This window comes from Bos indicus x Bos taurus, chromosome 4, assembly GCF_003369695.1.
Source record: "Bos indicus x Bos taurus breed Angus x Brahman F1 hybrid chromosome 4, Bos_hybrid_MaternalHap_v2.0, whole genome shotgun sequence".
Lineage (NCBI taxonomy): Eukaryota > Metazoa > Chordata > Mammalia > Artiodactyla > Bovidae > Bos > Bos indicus x Bos taurus.
The window spans coordinates 30596394-30613851 of NC_040079.1; the positions used below are offsets into that span (position 1 = coordinate 30596394).

Consider the following 17458-nt stretch of genomic DNA (forward strand, 5'->3'; position numbering starts at 1 on the left):
AAAATATTTTTTTAAACAGTACATAGTAAAGTTTCTCTTCTTGCCATCCTCTCTTGTTCCCATGTTGCTATTAATATAATAATAAAAATAACATTAGCATTTCAAATTGACAAAGAAAGATTGTTAAATGGTGATTGTTATCTATTTGGAAAAAAGATCTGTATATAATATGCAAATTCCTAACACATTGAGTTTTGATGCAAGATTGCAAAAGTTCCAGAATTTCAAAGCAAAGTCTGATTTACACTCTACTCTCAGTCCCTCCTTCAAAAGACTCATGAATTGGTCTGCTCAAAAACATGTACACACAATGCAAGAACAAATTCCAAGTGAAGATAAGTGTCTGGGACATAATGTTACTACTTCCAACGTTATTGTCCCGGTTCTTTTAGTAACAGAGCTAGTGACACAAACTCAAGATACTTTAACACCTAGCACTGGTACCAGCATTATTCAGTACTTCCTCTGTAAGCTGACCCTAGCAGACACTTGTATGGAAATGTGGTCTTTTCCAAACAACCCCATCAGAAAATAGGCAGAAAACCTAAAATGATATTTCTCCAAAGAAGACATGAAAATGGCCAAAATGCACATGAAAAGATGCTCAATATCACTTTATTAGAGGAACACAAATCAGAACTACAATGAGTTATCAAAACTGGTCAAAATGGCCATTGTTAAAAAGTCTACAAATAACAAATGCTGGAGAGCATAGGGAGAAAGGGAAGCTTCCGACACTGTTGGTGGGAATGTAAATTGGTGCAGCCACTGTGGAGAACAGTGTGAAAGTTCCTTAAAAAACTAAAAATAGAGTTACCATATGATCTAGCAGTCCTGTTCCTGGTCATGTATATAGAAAAGGCAAAAACTAATTTGAAAAGATATGTCCAGTTTTCATAGCACTATTTACAATACCCAAGACATGGAAGCAGCCTAAATATCTATGAACAGATGAATGAATAAAGAAGATATACCATTTTTATGCACGCACGCACACACACACACACACACAATAGAATATTATTTACCCAGAAAAAGAATGAAATAGTGCCATTTGCAGCAACATGGGTGGACCTAGACGTTATGGTACTAAGTAAAGAGAAAGACAGACGTCATATGATATCACTTATTATTGGAATCTTAAAAAATAAAACAAATGAACTTATTTACAAAACAGAAATAGACTTAAAAACATAGAAAACAAATTTACAGTTACCAAAAGGGAAAGGACAAGGGGAGGAATAAATTAGGCATTTGGAATTAATAGATACACACTAATGCTAATGCTATGCTAATGCTACGTCGCTTGAGTCGTGTCCAACTCGGTGTGACCCCATAGACGGCAGCCCACCAGGCTCCTCTGTCCCTGGGATTCTCCAGGCAAGAATACTGGAGTGGGTTGCCATTTCCTTCTCCAATGCATGAAAGAGAAAAATGAAAGTGAAGTCGCTCAGTCGTGCCCGACTCTTAGCGACCCCATGGACTGCGGCCTACCAGGCTCCTCTGTCCATGGATTTTCCAGGCAAAAGTACTGGAGTGGGGTGCCATTGCCTTCTCCAAGATACACACTACTATATATAAAATAAACAATAAGGACCTGTGTATAGCACAGAGAACTGTATTCAATATCTTGTAATAACCTATAATGGAAAAGAATACGAAAAAGTTAACGTGTATGTATGTGTGTGCTCACGCATGTGTAACTGATTGCACACATGTGTAACTGATCACACGCATGTGTGACTGAATCACTGTTGTACACCTGAAACTAATACATTGTAAATCAGCTCTACATCAACTGAAAAAAAAAAATAACAGTTAAAAAAAGAAATGTGTTTTCTACTTAAGTAGCTTGTTTTCTGTAGTACAACCCAACTTCGGACATGCAGGGCCATTCCCACCTCTCATTAAAACTCTTTTGCGATGCCTTTTTAGCATAATAAAGCATCAGTCATCTCTACCAACTTAGCACAGCACAAGCTAGTTCAAGTCTTAAGGATGGGATAGTGCATGCTTGGCCTGTGCTCCTTTCCTATCTCTATCTCAAGGTAACTTAAACAGCAATCCAACATACCTTTCCCTTTTCAAGGACCCATGATTGTCATTCACTTGTGTTCATTACATCTAATATAAGATTGCTTGAAAAACTGCCCAGCAGTAAAGTAAGAAATGAAAAGCAGAGTAGAAAAAGGTAAAAAGGAAAAGACATATATATTATAAATACACAAAAGAAAAAATAATAAAATTCAGCATTGTGTTAATCATTTTTCTAAGCTCACAGTTTGAATTTTTTTACTTATATTTTATTCATTGCCTATACATATGTAGTCCTTGTACAATCAGGAAAAAATATAGATCCTGTTTAAACCTTAGCAGATATTTGGGGGAATATATTTAATTACTTTTAAGCTATATTACCAGCAAATAAACCTCTTTTAGCCTCCACAGTTTTATAAAAAGATCATTAAAGTTTTGTTCTGCCTCTTGTGCAGGTATGGGATGGCACCAGGACCCCATTCCCATCTTGGAGAGTCTTAATGCAGGACCTTGCTCTTGAAGGTGATTTAAGTCGCATCCATCAGCTGCAGAATCTGACAGCAGACATTTTAGTCTATGATAACCATGTTCAAGTGGCTAAATCTCTAAAGGTGATGTTACATTGCAAACTTGTTTGTCTTTTGTGTTTTTATTAATTTTAGGGTAAATCACATGGTAGGTAATATTTGAGGTCTAGAAATTAATTCCAAATTTATTTTTTCTTTAATTTCTAATTTGTAAAATGCATGTTTAAAATAAATTATTAGATGATACATTAAAATTATAATGGCTTGAACAGCTTTTTAAAATTTAAGAGCATTTCTGAATATCTTCAAGCTGTGCCCAATTTTGCTATGAAAATAAGAAAGAAAAATTTTATCCTGTAATAAAATTTGCTGAAACTGATGGAGGATGTATGAAATATTTGTAAACCTAAAAAATGCTAAGCTTTTTTAATTGGTTTGATAAAATCCAGTCTTTAACTTTGTACTCATTGATCTAAGAAATTGTTAATCTATCTCTAAAATATATTATAAATTGTTTATGTGTATCATGCATTTTATTAGAATTTGCTCAGTTTTTGAGATAAAATTTTCTAGGTAAAAGCATCCTGCTTAATTATGGCACTTCTTGTTTATTAATAACATTTTAAGAAATATTTTTCTTCATTTTACTATATTTTATGTTTGCAAGTATCCTTTCTTGCCAAGAAGAGTATCATTAATAATAGCAATCATAATAGTAACATTTATGAAGCACTTCATATGTATTTAGCACTGTCTCATGCAGTAGGTACTATCATTTCTGTTTACAAATGAGAAAACTGAGGCACTCAGAGGTTAAGCCCAAGATTTCACAGCCACTTGGGTGAAGCATGTATCTGAATGTACAGTGTCTGCTTCCAGAGCTAATCCTCTTAAGCAGTATAAAGAAATGATTTTCTTTATTGCAAATAAGGCTTCCATCCTACCTTGAAGAAGTTATACAGCCAACTTAATAGGAAGAAAACAGTGAAAGTGAATTGCAGTTTTTTTAGATATGAATTTTAGTGCCTAATTTCTTTTTTGCAAATAAATGTTCTTGAAGAGGAAGTATTACCACTTTCATACTATTTACAAATAAGTCCACCCAACTCAATAAATTAGGTCAAATCCAGATCAAGGAAGGTGATAAGTGCACTTTTTTTCCTTTGTGAGTGTGTTCATACTTTGTCAGAAAATTGACCGTTGAAGGTATCTTTTGATGCTTTTCCCTGATTTTATCTGCATTGATTAGTTTCAAAAATAAATGTAATGATAAAGCCAATTCTAAAATCTTTTTAAGATACAGGTAGAGTTCTTTTACAAATGAAAAAATTTACATTTTAGATTGGACTTTTACCGTTTAATTCCCTTCCCTGTCTCTGTGCTGCTTCTATAGGTCGTTCTGTTCCTCTCTCTTGTCCGAGTCCTGAACAGTACCTACCACAATGCTTTCCATATTGTAAGGGTGAAGTAAATACTATCTTCTGATGAATGAATCAATCAGTAAGCCTCCTGAAATTAAAAAAAATATTTTTCATCTCCCTTTTCACTGCTTTATCTCACCCACTAGAGGGTGCTCTGAGCACACATAATTAAGAAAATGTAGGCAATTAATTTTTCTCTAAAGATATCATGACATATTTATCTGTAATGTTATAGAAAAATGGAAATAATTTTATCTGTATAAAAATAATATAACTGTAGGCTTTTATTTAATGTACAGTGATAGCATATTTTATTTGTTCTGAGGTAAACTCCAACCATTTCATACTAAATTAAGAAATCCCGAGTCAAATGATACTGATAGCCAATGAATTCTTATCAGCACTTGAAGAAAACTGGTTAAAGTTGCATATCTATAATGAAATGCATGGAATACATGTATTTTTGTTGAGTAGGAACAGGAAAAATGTGGTTTTTATTTTATTTAATAAAGAACAATTAAGGCAGTTATAAAGTATGATATAATTGAATTCTCTGTACATTTTACAGCTTAAGTTTTTTAGCTGTAACGTTTTTAACATTTTTCTGAAAATTTGCTTTTTAAGTAAGATTTCACATTCCCTAAACATTTAATACACACACACATAATGACATTTCAAACATTTTGTCTATAAACAAAAGCAGGGTATTTTCAATCCCCAGGCTTATTCTGACACAATTTAAAAATAATTATAAAATATACCTAGTTAGTATGTTTGGCATTCAGTGACCCAAGAACTATAGTTTGATTATTTTCAGACATATACAGGTTATTAAAAATGTTAAACCTAAAGGGAAAGTTTTGAAAGTTTATAGGGAATATTTAAATTATTTAAAAAGGAATAATAATTTCTTAATAGCTAGTTTGTTTGCTTTTTTTGTTTATGTATTAAAATGGACTTTTATAACAATGTTTAGACATATGTTTTATAATTTGGGGATTATGATTCCCTCACCTGTATTTTTGGAATCTTACCACATTAACAACAAGACTATTTATTATGTATTTGTCTATTTTAACAGCCCATCGGGCATATTTTATAGTATATTTAGCAAGCTTAAAAAAATACAATGCTGCCTCCAGAAGGAATTTCTGGAAATAGCAACTTGTCATTTTTATAGCCTATGTATATATAAATTCTCTCTTGATCTTTAAAATATTATTTTGTTTAATTATGAAATGCAGTAGTAGAGACAAACGAACATCCATGTGTCTGTCACTCAAACTTAATATTTATAAATGTTTTGCACACTTATTTTAGGTATTTTTAACTTTAAGAAATGAAACTCTGTGTGTGGAACCTTCTTTGTACTTCTGCCTATCCTAATTTTTTGCTTCCCAATATCCTTTTTTATTTATCCTAACATTTAGGTATGTACAACCATTTTTAGTATGCTTTTATTTTATGAATTTTTTCTGAAAAATGCATATAGTTATTTATCATTCTATAAATTGCTTTTCTCCTTTTGCATTATATTTCTAAGATTTATCCATGATCATACATGTGTCTCCATTAATACCAGCCTGTCTTAATTTTTATATCTTTATTTTTAAATGAAACTTCATAGGTTAAGCCCTCACTCCCAGTTCAGTCTTCAAAACTAACTTAACTGTTCACTTTCAGATCAATTTTTACAGTTTCAGGAAAGGCACTGGGGATTTTGACAGAAATTGCATTAATTTTAGAGAGTAATTAATTAGGAAATTATCATTATATTTTGAAACTTTTCACTTCTGCATATGGTATCTTTCACCTGGGTCTGGCCTTAAGTACTTTGTAGATTACATACAAATACTGTTCTAGTATATTGAGTATATTAAAAAGAATTATAGAATAATAAATGTTCAAAAAGAATGAGATAGAAGTGCATAAATAGAAATAAATTTTATATTTTCTTTTTACTTTACTTTGGAGACCATGAGGAAAATCAATTTGTTATCCTTTTTTTTATTTTTCCTTTTGTGTTTTTCTTCTTGAGTTTATTTTCCCTGCTCCCCTGCTGTTCTGTCAGTGTTAGAAGTCAGGGAAGAAAAGAATAAATGCTTTACCTCTTTATAAAACGTGTGATTATTTGGGAAAAGTATCCTTGAGAATGAAGAAGTAGCTCAAGGAGTACGGATTTCCCCCTCCTTTTCTTTCCCCCACCGTTTCTCTCCTATCAAATCCAGAGTGATGACAAGAAATACAATGAACTGAGACAATAATAAGCAGAGGTGGGAAATTGATTTATAATAAATGTGATTTAGGTTATACAGCTTCTTCCTTCAGTAGAAGTCAGTTTCTTTAATAATATTCTGTATGTGTCTCTTTTTAAGTCTTCTTAAGAGAATATCAAATACTGTATATTAAAGGTATTTTTAGGACTCAGTTCAGTCGCTCAGTCATGTCTGACTCTTTGTGATCTTGTGAACTGCAGCATGCCAGGCTTCCTTGTCCATAAGCAACTCCTGGAGCTGGATCAAACTCATTTCCATAGAATCGGTGATGCCATCAAACCGTCTCATCCTCTGTCGTCCCCTTTTCCTCCTGCCTTCAATCTTTCCCAGCATGAGAGTCTTCAAATAAGTCAGTTCTTGGCATCAGGTGGCCAAAGTACTGTAGCTTCAGCTAGAGCATCAGTCCTTCCAATGAATATTCAGGACTGATTTCCTTTAGGATGGACTGGTTTGATCTCGTAACAGTCCAAAGGACTCTCAAGAGACTTCTCCACATCACAGTTCAAAAGCATCCATTCTTCAGCATTCAGCTTTCTTACATGACTACTGGAAAAACCATAGTTTTGACTAGATGGACCTTTATTGGCAAAGTAATGTCTCTGCTTTTTAATATGCTGTCTAGGTTGGTCATAGCTTTTCTTGCAAGGAACAAGCGTCTTTTAATTTCATGGCTGCAGTCACCATCTGCAGTGATTTTGGAACCCCAAATAATAAAGTCTGTCACTATTTCCATTGTTTCCTCATCTATTTGCCCATGAAGTAGTGGCACCGGGTGCCGTGATCTTAGTTTTCTGAATGTTGAGTTTTAAGTCAACTTTTTCACCATCCTCTTTCACTTTCATCAAGAGGCTCTTAACTTCTTCACTTTCTGCCATAAGGGTATCATCTGCATATCTGAGGTTATTGATATTTCTCCCGGTAATCTTCATTTCAGTTTATGCTTCATCCAGTCCAGCATTTCGCATGTAGTACTCTACATATAAGTTAAATAAGCAGGGTGACAAGATATAGCCTTGACAGATTCCTTTCCCTATTTGGAACAAGTCTGTTGTTCCATGTCCAGTTCTAACTGTTGCTTCTTGACCTACATACAGATTTCTCAAGAGTCAGGTCAGGTGGTCTGGTATTCCCATCTATTTTAGAATTTTCCACAGTTTATTGTGATCCACACAGTCAAAGGCTTTGGCATAATCAATAAAGCAGAAGTAGATGTTTTTCTAGAACTCTCTTGCTTTTTCCATGATCCAGCGGTTGTTGTCAATTTGATCTCTGGTTCCTCTGCCTTTTCTAAATCCAGCTTGAACATCTGGAAGTTCACAGTTTATGTACTGTTGAAGCATGGCTTGGAGAATTTTTAGCATTACTTTGCTAGCGTGTGAGATGAGTGCAGTTGTGCAGTAGTTTGAGCATTCTTTGGCATTGCCTTCCTTTGGGATTAGAAGGAAAACTACCATTTTCAGTCTTGTGGCCACTGCTGAGTTTTCCAAATTTGCTGGCATATTGAGTGCAGCACTTTCATAGCATCATCTTTCAGGATTTGAAATAGTTCAACTGGAATTCCATCACTTCCATTAGCTTTGTTTGTAGTCATGCTTCCTAAGGCCCACTTGACTTCACATTCCAGGTTGTCTGGCTCTAGTCCAGTGATCACACCATCATGGTTATCTGTGTCATGAAGATCCTTTTTGTACAGTTCTTCTGTGTATTCTTGCCACCTCTTCTTAATATCTTCTGCTTCTGTTAGGTCCATACCATTTCTGTCCTTTATTGAGTCCATCTTTGCATGAAATGTTCCCTTGGTATCTCTAGTTTTCTTGAAGAGATCTCTAGTCTTTCCCATTCTATTATTTCCCTCTATTTCTTTGCATTGATCACTGAGGAGGGCATTCTTATCTCTCCTTGCTATTCTTTGTAACTCTGCATTCAGATGGGTGTATCTTTCCTTTTCTCCTTTGCCTTTAGCTTCTCTTCTTTTCTCAGCTATTTGTAAAGCTTCCTCAGACAACCATTTTGCCTTTTTGCATTTCTTTTTATTGGGGATGGTCTTGATCACTGCCTCTTATACAGTGTCACGAACCTCCATCCATAGTTCTTCAAGCAGTCTATCAGATCTAATCCTGGGAATCTGTTTCTCACTACCACTGTATAATCATAAGGGATTTGATTTAGGTTATACCTGAATGGTCTAGTGGTTTTCCCTACTTTCTTCAATTTAAGTCTGAATTTGCCAATAAGAAGTTCATAATCTGAGCCACAGTCAGCTCCCGGTCTTGTTTTTGCTGACTGTATAGAGGTTCTCCATCTTTGGCTGCAAAGGATGTATCTTGATTTTGGTGTTGACCATCTGGTGATATCAGTGTGTAGAGTCTTCTCTTGTGTTGTTGGAAGAGGGTGTTTGCTAAGACCAGTGTGTTCTCTTGGCAAAATTCTGTTAGCCTTTGTCCTGCTTCGTTTTGTACTCCAAGGCCAAATTTCCCTGTTATTCCAGTTATCTCTTGACTTCCTACTTTTGCATTTCAGTCCCCTATAATGAAAAGGACATCTTTTTTGGGTGTTAGTTCTAGAAGGTCTTGTAGGTCTTAATAGAACCATTCAACTTAAGCTTCTTCAGCATTACTAGTTGGGGCATAGACTTGGATTACTGTGATATTGAATGGTTTGCCTTAAAAACAAACAGAGGTCATTCTGTTGTTTTTGAGATTGCATCAAAGTATTGCATTTCAGATTCTTTTGTTTACTCTAATGGCTATTCTATTTCTTCTAAGGCATTCTTGCCCACAGTAGTAGATATAATGGTCATCTGAGTTAAATTTTTAAGATTAAGTTTGGCACAACATCTAAAATTTACAATAGGACATTTAATTCAAAAATATATTTGGTTTAATTCTACATTTGAACTCACAGAGTCTGTTTCACATTATGGTGTCCTGACAGAAATTGTTTTTACAAATGTTTTCTTTCCATCAAACTTGTGGAATGTGTGCTGCATTCAGAGTTGTTCAGTTGTATCAGACTCTTTGAGACCCCATGAACTGTAGCCCACCAGGCTTCTCTTTCCATGGGATTTCTCAGGCAAGAATACTGGAGTGGGTTCCCATTTCCTACTCCAGGAGATCTTCCCAACCCAGGGATTGAACCCCTGGCTCTTGCATCTCTTGAACTGGCAGGTGAATTCTTGTGGAATAGAGGAAGTTTATTATTTTGATATAATAACACATTTAAAACTATTCTAGTAGTCTCATAATGAGAGTGTTTTAGTTGTCATATTTAATTAAATGTTACCTGAAATTGGGCTTCCCAGTGGGCTTAATGGTAAAGAATCCACCTGGCAATGCAGGAGACATGAATTTGATCCCTGGTTAAGAAGATTCTCTAGAGTAGGAAATGGCAGCCCACTCCATAATTCTTGCCTGAGAAATCCCATGGACAGATTAGCATGGTGGACTGTAGCCCATGGAGTAGCAAAGAGTCAAACACAACTGAGTGGGCCAGCTATCAGTGATATATCTTAAATTAGCTAAAGCAGGTTATTTTCAACAACCTAATCAAATAGGGGGCTTGAATTTGATTTAGGTAATAGGTTTCTCAGCTACTATATTTTACTAAAGCTAAGACTCAATCGTATTTCATGTCTTAATATCCCCAAAATGAAAATGTGCCTTTAGATTTGAAAAAAATGCATAATACGTATCTATACATGCATATGTATGTATACATACACACATTTTGGTTTCTATATGGTGTCCTTGGGGCTGATATTGAGTATACATCAGTGTAGCATACCAGTTCCCTTTCTGATGGGTCAACACCCCTGGTTATTGGTCTGTACCCCATATTAGTTGTTAAATATTGAATCAGAGATTTTTTTTTTTCATTTTCTCCATTTTCTAAATAACAAACCATCTGCTTTTAGGTTGGAAGCTTCCTTAGAATTTATAGCCTCCATACCAAACTTCAGTCAGTCAGTTCAGAGAACCTGGCAACGTCTTTAGCCCTAGAGTTTCATCTTCATGGAGGCACAAGTTATGGTCGGGGAATCAGAGTCTTGCCTGAAAATAACTCCGATGTGGATCAGCTGAAAAAGTAAGCCTATTATATACCTATCCAGAAATTGTAAATAAGGTATTAATTAAGCTGATTTCTAAGAAAATGTAGTTCTGAGGTGAGGAGAGGGAATCTAATGCTGCTATTGCTAAGTCGCTTCAGTCGTGTCCGACTCTGTGCGACCCCAGAGATAGCAGCCCACCAGGCTCCCCCGTCCCTGGGATTCTCCAGGCAAGAACACTGGAGTGGATTGCCATTTCCTTCTCCAATGCGTGAAAGTGAAAAGTGAAAGTGAAGTCCCTCAGTCGTGTCCAACTCCTAGTGACCGCATGGACTGCAGCCCACCAGGCTCCTCCATCCATGGGATTTTCCAGGCAAGAGTACTGGAGTGGGGTGCCGTTGCCTTCTCTGGGGAATCTAATGAGTCCCTTGTAATTGATTCTTAGAGCCTTTTGTGCCATTATCCATTTTTTAAAAATAGCTGAACCAAATGAAACAAATCAAGTGATCATGAGTTCAAATAGCTAAACAGTAGCAGAGCTGAGTTTATACTCCTTAGTTTTCTAACATTTACTTATATTCTTTCCTACCTTTACTCTTTGCACTTTATGTTCTACCATTTTTTACCTTCTCTAAGTATGGAAACAAACAGTGGAAACTGGAGCTTAGCTAAAGTTTGGAAAACTTGATATATATATACCTAGAATGCCAAACGTACTTGGTCCTCCATGGAAAAAATACTGCCTTTCTAAAGTATGTATACCTAAGAAAATAGGTAGCAGAATTATTTCATGGTGTCATATTTTTAAAACTTTCAGGTGTGCCCAGAAAGTGAGTAATACCTTAAATCCTGCTATACTTGTACTTCCCTTTTCCATGAAGTATTCCTATTAGTCATTGTGTGTAGAAACTCTTTGACCTATACTCTGGGGAAATAAAAAGTCTTCTGCATATTTTCAAAGAGATATACAAAATATCCTGTTCAGTAAATTAAAATGACATAACTATTTTCTGTTTTAACATATTTAAATCAAGATGACTTTAACATCAATGAAATTAGCTATTTTAATAACCTTATATCAGTTTTCCTACTTTATTTCTTAGATTGCAGAATATAGCCATAAAGTATTTCATTGCTTGAGTCTAGAGTGAGATTGTTCTTAGAATGACATGTATTATATACCCAGCTTATTTGTAATATTTCATGATCCCACTATTTCACTTTTATCTTTCTAGACTTGGGTTTTTTAAATTTTAGAGTCTCTTGGAACCTCCTGATAATCTGATGAAAGCTATAGACCTACTGAAGAATGCGTACACACACAAAAACGCACACAGAATTTTCATGTAATTTCACTAAGCTCTTGGTTTCTATGGGTAAACTGACCATTATTTGACTGTGCTTTATGCAATTAAAAGTTGTATTCTTTCAATTATAGGATTTTAGAATCTGCACATTTGCCCCCCAACCAGAGTTTTGGTGGTGTATGTCAATCAGAGCAAGAGGACAGCTTTTCAAACATTTCAAGTAAGGACAGTTTTTTAATAAATTACCTAACTATAGTTGACTTATAATATTGTGTTAGTTTCAGGTGTACAGCTTTAGATTATTTTCCATTATAGGTTATTAACAAGATATTGAATATAGTTCCATGTGCTATACAGTAAATTCTGGTTATTTACCAGTTTTTATATATAGTGGTGTATATCCGTTAATTCCATACCCCTAATAACTAAGGGTGATTTTTGATGCTGCCAGTTTAGTTTCTGTTAAGTAAAATTACTACATCAACATAAATTCTCTTTTTTAATATCTCCCTATCTCCTTTTTTTTTGTTAAATTGATATTCATTATAAAGAAACATGCTAAACCTTTTTGTATCCTAATACAAAAAAACAGTATTCCTCCCTTAATTATGTAGTTACATTTTCAAATTGGAATGGTAAGGATTACTTGATTTGGGTTATATTAGTATTTATGTACATACATTTATGTGTGTGTATATATACCTATTGGGCTTCGCAGGTGACTCAGTGGTAAAGAATCCACCTGCCAATACAGGAAATGCAGGAGACATGGGTTTAATTCTCCGGTCAGGAAGATCCCCTGGAGAAGGAAATGGCAACCCACTCCAATATTCTTGCCTGAAAATATCCCATGGACAAAGGAGCCTAGTGGGATTGGAATGAAAACTGACCTTTTCCAGTCCTGTGGCCACTGCTCAGTTTTCCAGATATGCTGGCATATTGAGTGTAGCATTTTAACAGCATCATCTTTTAGGATTTGAAATAGCTCAGCTGGAATTCCATCACATCCGCTAGGTTTTTATGTAGTGATGCTTCCTAAACAAATTCTGAAAGAGATGGGAATTCGAGACCCCCTGATCTGCCTCCTGAGAAATCTGTATGCATGTCAGGAAGCAACAGTTAGAACTGGACATAGAACAACAGAATGGTTCCAAATTGAGAAAGGAGTACGTCAAGGCTGTATATTGTCACCCTGCTTATTTAACTTATATGCAGAGTACATCATGCTAAATGCCAGGCTGACTGAAGCACAAGCTGAAATCAAGATTACTGGGAGAAATATCAATAACCTCAGATATGCAGATGACACCACTCTTATGGCAGAAAGTGAAGAAAATCTTAAGAGCCTCTTGATGAAAGTGAAAAAGCTGTCTTAAAACTCAACATTCAGTAAATGAAGATCATGGTATCCAGTCCCATCACTTCATGTCAAATAGATGAGGAAACTGGAGAAACAATGACAGACTTTATTTTCTTGGGCTCCAAAATCACTGCAGATGGTGACTGCAGTCATGAAATTAAAAGATTCTTGCTCCTTGGAAGAAAAGCTATGACCAACCTCAGTACAGTGCAGTTCAGTCACTCAGTCGTGTCCAACTCTTTGTGACCCCATGGATTTCAGCATGCCAGGCTTCCCTGTCCATCGCCAACTCCCAGAGTTTGCTTAAACTCATGTCCATAGAGTCGGTGATGCCATCCAACCATCTCATCCTCTGTCGTCCCCTTCTCCTCCTGCCTTCAATCTTTCCCAGCATCAGGCTCTTTTCAAATGAGTCAGTTCTTCGCATCAGGTGACCAAAGTATTGGAGTTTCAGCCTCAGCATCAGTCCCATCGATGAATATTCAGGACTCATTTCCTTTAGGATGGACTGGTTTGATCTCCTTGCAGTCCAAGGGACTCTCAAGAGTCTTCTCCAACACCACAGTTCAAAAGCATCAGTTCTTCTGTGCTCAGCTTTCTTTATAGTCCAACTCTCACATCCATACGTAACTACTGGAAAAACCATAGCTTTGACTAGACGAACATTTGTTAGCAAAGTAATGTCTCTGCTTTTTAATATGCTGTCTATGTTGGTCATAACTTTCCTTCCAAGGAGCAAGCGTCTTTTAATTTCATGGCTGCAGTCACCATCTGCAGTGATTTTGGAGCCCAAGAAAATAAAGTCTGTCACTGTTCCCACTGTTTCTCCATCTATTTGCCATGAAGTGATGGGACCAGATGCCATGGAGAGAAGACCAACCTAGACAGCATATTAAAAAGCAGAGAGATGATTTTGCCAACAGTGGTTCGTCTGGTCAAGGCTATGGTTTCACCAGTAGTCATGTATAGATGTGAGAGTTGGACCATAAAGAACTCTGAGCGCTAAAGAATTGATGCTTTTGAACTGTGGTGTTAGAGAAATTCCTGAGAGTCCCTTGGACAGCAAGAGATGAAACCAATAAATCCTAAAGGAAATCAGTCCCGAATACTCATTGGAGGACTGATGCTGAAGCTAAAGCTCCAATACTTTGGCCACCTGATGCAAAGAACTGACTCACTGAAAAAGACCCTGATGCTGGGAAAGATTGAAGGCAGAAGAAGGGGATGACAGAGGATGAGGTGGTTGGATGGCATCACTGACTTAATGAACATGAGTTTGAGCAAGCTCCAGGAGTTGATGATGGACAGGGAAGCCTAGTGTGCTGCAGTCCATGGGGTCACAAACAGTTTGACATGACTGAGCTACTGAACTGAGCTGAGGAGCCTGGCAGGCTATAGCCCATGATGTGACAAAGAGTCCCACACAACTTAGCGAGTAAACAACAACAATAACAACAAAAATATATATACTTATTAAAAATCTGTATTCATTTCCCAGTCAACAATTTGCTTGTTATTTTCTAGCTGCTTTACTTCCGATAGCCCAAGTATTTTTTGATCATACATATCTTAAGAGTTCCCAGTTATATTGAGCTATTTAAGTACCTAATTATAAAATATTAGCAGATAATTGATGGTATATTTATATTATTATCTACCTGAATAGATGGCTATTCAAATATAAATTTTAAAAATTTACTCAATCTGTAATAATTTTTCCTTTACCATTTTGTCTCGGTATTTGCTTGTACATTTTGAGCTTTAAAATCTATGTCATGTTTCTATCCCCTATGTTTTTTTTTTCTACAACCTAACTTCTTCCCTACTGTGATCTATTTAATGAATATTTATGCTCTATCTATGTCAGTAATAATAAGCATTAAAATTAACATCTGTGACTTGATAGGCACTAAATAAATGCTAACAGTCATTATTTAATCCTAACCGCACTCCTGTGAGGTTGCTATTATTCTTCCCTTTTGCAAAAAGGAAACTGAGGCTTTGAGTAATGGGGATCATATAATTTGCCCAACCTCTCTTACTATTAACTGATGGCAAAGTCAGTGCCATTCACATGCTGGTGATTTGGTTATTTTGTCCATGTTTATTTCTTCATTTTATGTGCTTTAAAATTCTTCATATTTCCTAGCACCTTGATGACAGCATTTTAGCCTAATCTGTGACAACTTGAACCACCCATTATGAGGCCAATTTACTTCAGGTGACAATCATTTAGAGCCAGTATGATTTATAATTATACTTTTTGAAATCTCTTTTCTCCTAAAATGTTTTTCTAGTTATTTTCAAGTAACAGAAGTAGTATATACAACAGTATCAAGCTACGTAGCTTTTCCATGCCTTTATGCCCACTTGCTGAGGTAAAGGTAACAGTTGACTATGATTTCTTCAAACCATTCATGTTTATAAAAATATATATATAATTCTATATGAACATATATATCTTTTCCTCTGTTTAAAATTTTAACAAAAGTGAGACCTTAGTATACTGGTTGCTTTCTTTAATGATAGATCATAGACCTCTTTCTGGGCTAATTCATATAACTCAAACTCATTCTTTTAATAGCTGCATTATATTTTACGTCAATCTAATATAATTAATGCAGCCATTTTCTGTTTGATAGACAGGTGGTTTTCAGTTTCTTACTCTTACAAATAATGCTTTAATAAACATCCCTGAACAATTGTACATTCAAGCTTATTTTTTATTTAAAATAAACTCGTAAAGGTGGGGTTGAAGAATCAAAGAGTAAACACGTGTTATTTTCGTAGATGACACCAGATTATATGCCAAAATGTCATAGGATTCAAATGCAAATAGCATGTCCCTTCTTATACTGTCAGTGGTATTGCTTTAACAATATGTGTACTTTTTTCAGTTTGGCAGGTTTTAGGTATATTTAGTTTCCCTGAGTACTTGGAAACTTTAAAAATCTTATATTTATCGAACCTTTTTACTTCTTTGAATTGTCTGCTCTTACTCTTTACCTGATTTTCTGTTGGGCTTTTTTTCTTTTTTCTTGTCAGTTTGTGGGAGACTGTTTTAATACACTTTTGCACATCTTTTCTCTTATTTTCTTATTATCTGTTTACTAATCAGGCTTTTGCATTGTTTCACTTCATGCAGAATGGCAGATATTAAGTAATCAGATTCTTTGAAATTATAGTTTGCCAGTTTAAGGTGTCCATGCAGGTTCTCTTACCATGGGTCTTTGTGCCATTTATTAGTGATGTTAAAGGACAAGTAATCCATATGTTTGTATATGATGTTTCATATAATAAATTATAAAAATGTAACATACTATTATATGTAATAGAATGTGGTAAGCTCATGTAAGTGCAAAATGTGAATACTTTTTTTTAAGTCTTGAATTCTTCATTTTAGAAAGCATTACTAAAATGTATTGCTGTGATCACTATTTTTGCTCTTTGGTTTAAGTAAAATTATATTTTATGGCATTCATCAAGTCATCCTATTAAATTTAGTTAATTTATTATTTTATCTACCTATCCCTTATTTCCATCACAGTGTACTTTTTCAACATTAAAAAAACTTTCAAACATATAGAAAAGTTGAAACAGTTGTTCAGTCAACATTCATATTCCCACCATCAGTTTCTCTGTTAACCTTTTACTCTTTTTGCTGTGTCTTTTATCTTTTTTAATCCATCAATTCATTTTAGTTTTTGATGCATTTCAAAGTAATTTGCAGATGTAAGTACACCTTCTAAATACTTCAGTGAATGAATATCATTATCTACAGTTCAGTATTTGTTTAGGATTCTAAACAAATTTAAAATGTTTAGATTTTAAATTCCTTGCCATTTTCACTTAACTGATGGAATCCACTTGTCTCTATAATAAAGCCTATGCAATTTTGATTAAGATTGCATTGAATCTACAAATTAATTTGGAAGAATATCAGTTATTAACAATATTGAACTTTCCATTCCATGAACAAATGACATGAATCTATAAACAAATTTCTCCATTGACTTAGCTTTTCTTCAGTTTCTCTCAGTAATGTTTTATAGTTTTCATTGCCACATTGAGTTTTTAATGGATTTTAAAATATAATTCTCTCCTTTTTCCTAATAGGCTCTGGATCAGTATCATTATATGAAGTTGAAAGATGTCAACAACTATCAGCTACAAGTAAGACCATTTTCATCTTTGAAATTGAGACACAATAGTAAGCATAATGAAGTCTGTCTTTATATTTATCAGGGAACTCATCATTGGGCTTCCCTTGTGGCTCAGATGGTAAAGAATCCGCCTGCAATGTGGGAGACCTGGGTTCGATCCCTGGGTTGGGAAGATCCCTGGAGAAAAGAACGGCTACCCACCCCACTCCAGTATTCTGGCCTGGAGAATTCCACGGACTGTATGGTCCATGGGGTCTCAAAGAGTCAGACACGACTGAGCGATTTTCACTTAGCGCTATCTAATATTGAGAGCGTATATCCA

The 17458-nt window shown here is 35.1% G+C and overlaps 1 protein-coding gene across 9 annotated transcripts in view; it reads left to right on the forward strand.

Annotated features, from left to right (window-relative positions):
* POT1 (protection of telomeres 1) overlaps window positions 1–17458 on the forward strand; it is a 98210-nt gene that overhangs the window by 59058 nt on the left and 21694 nt on the right. For all 9 annotated transcript variants that reach the window (XM_027539099.1, XM_027539098.1, XM_027539093.1 and 6 more), the window contains 4 exons: window positions 2493–2648; window positions 10175–10344; window positions 11745–11833; window positions 17090–17146. In XM_027539099.1, the coding sequence (XP_027394900.1) occupies window positions 2493–2648; window positions 10175–10344; window positions 11745–11833; window positions 17090–17146 (472 nt within the window). The remainder of the gene's footprint in view (window positions 1–2492; window positions 2649–10174; window positions 10345–11744; window positions 11834–17089; window positions 17147–17458) is intronic.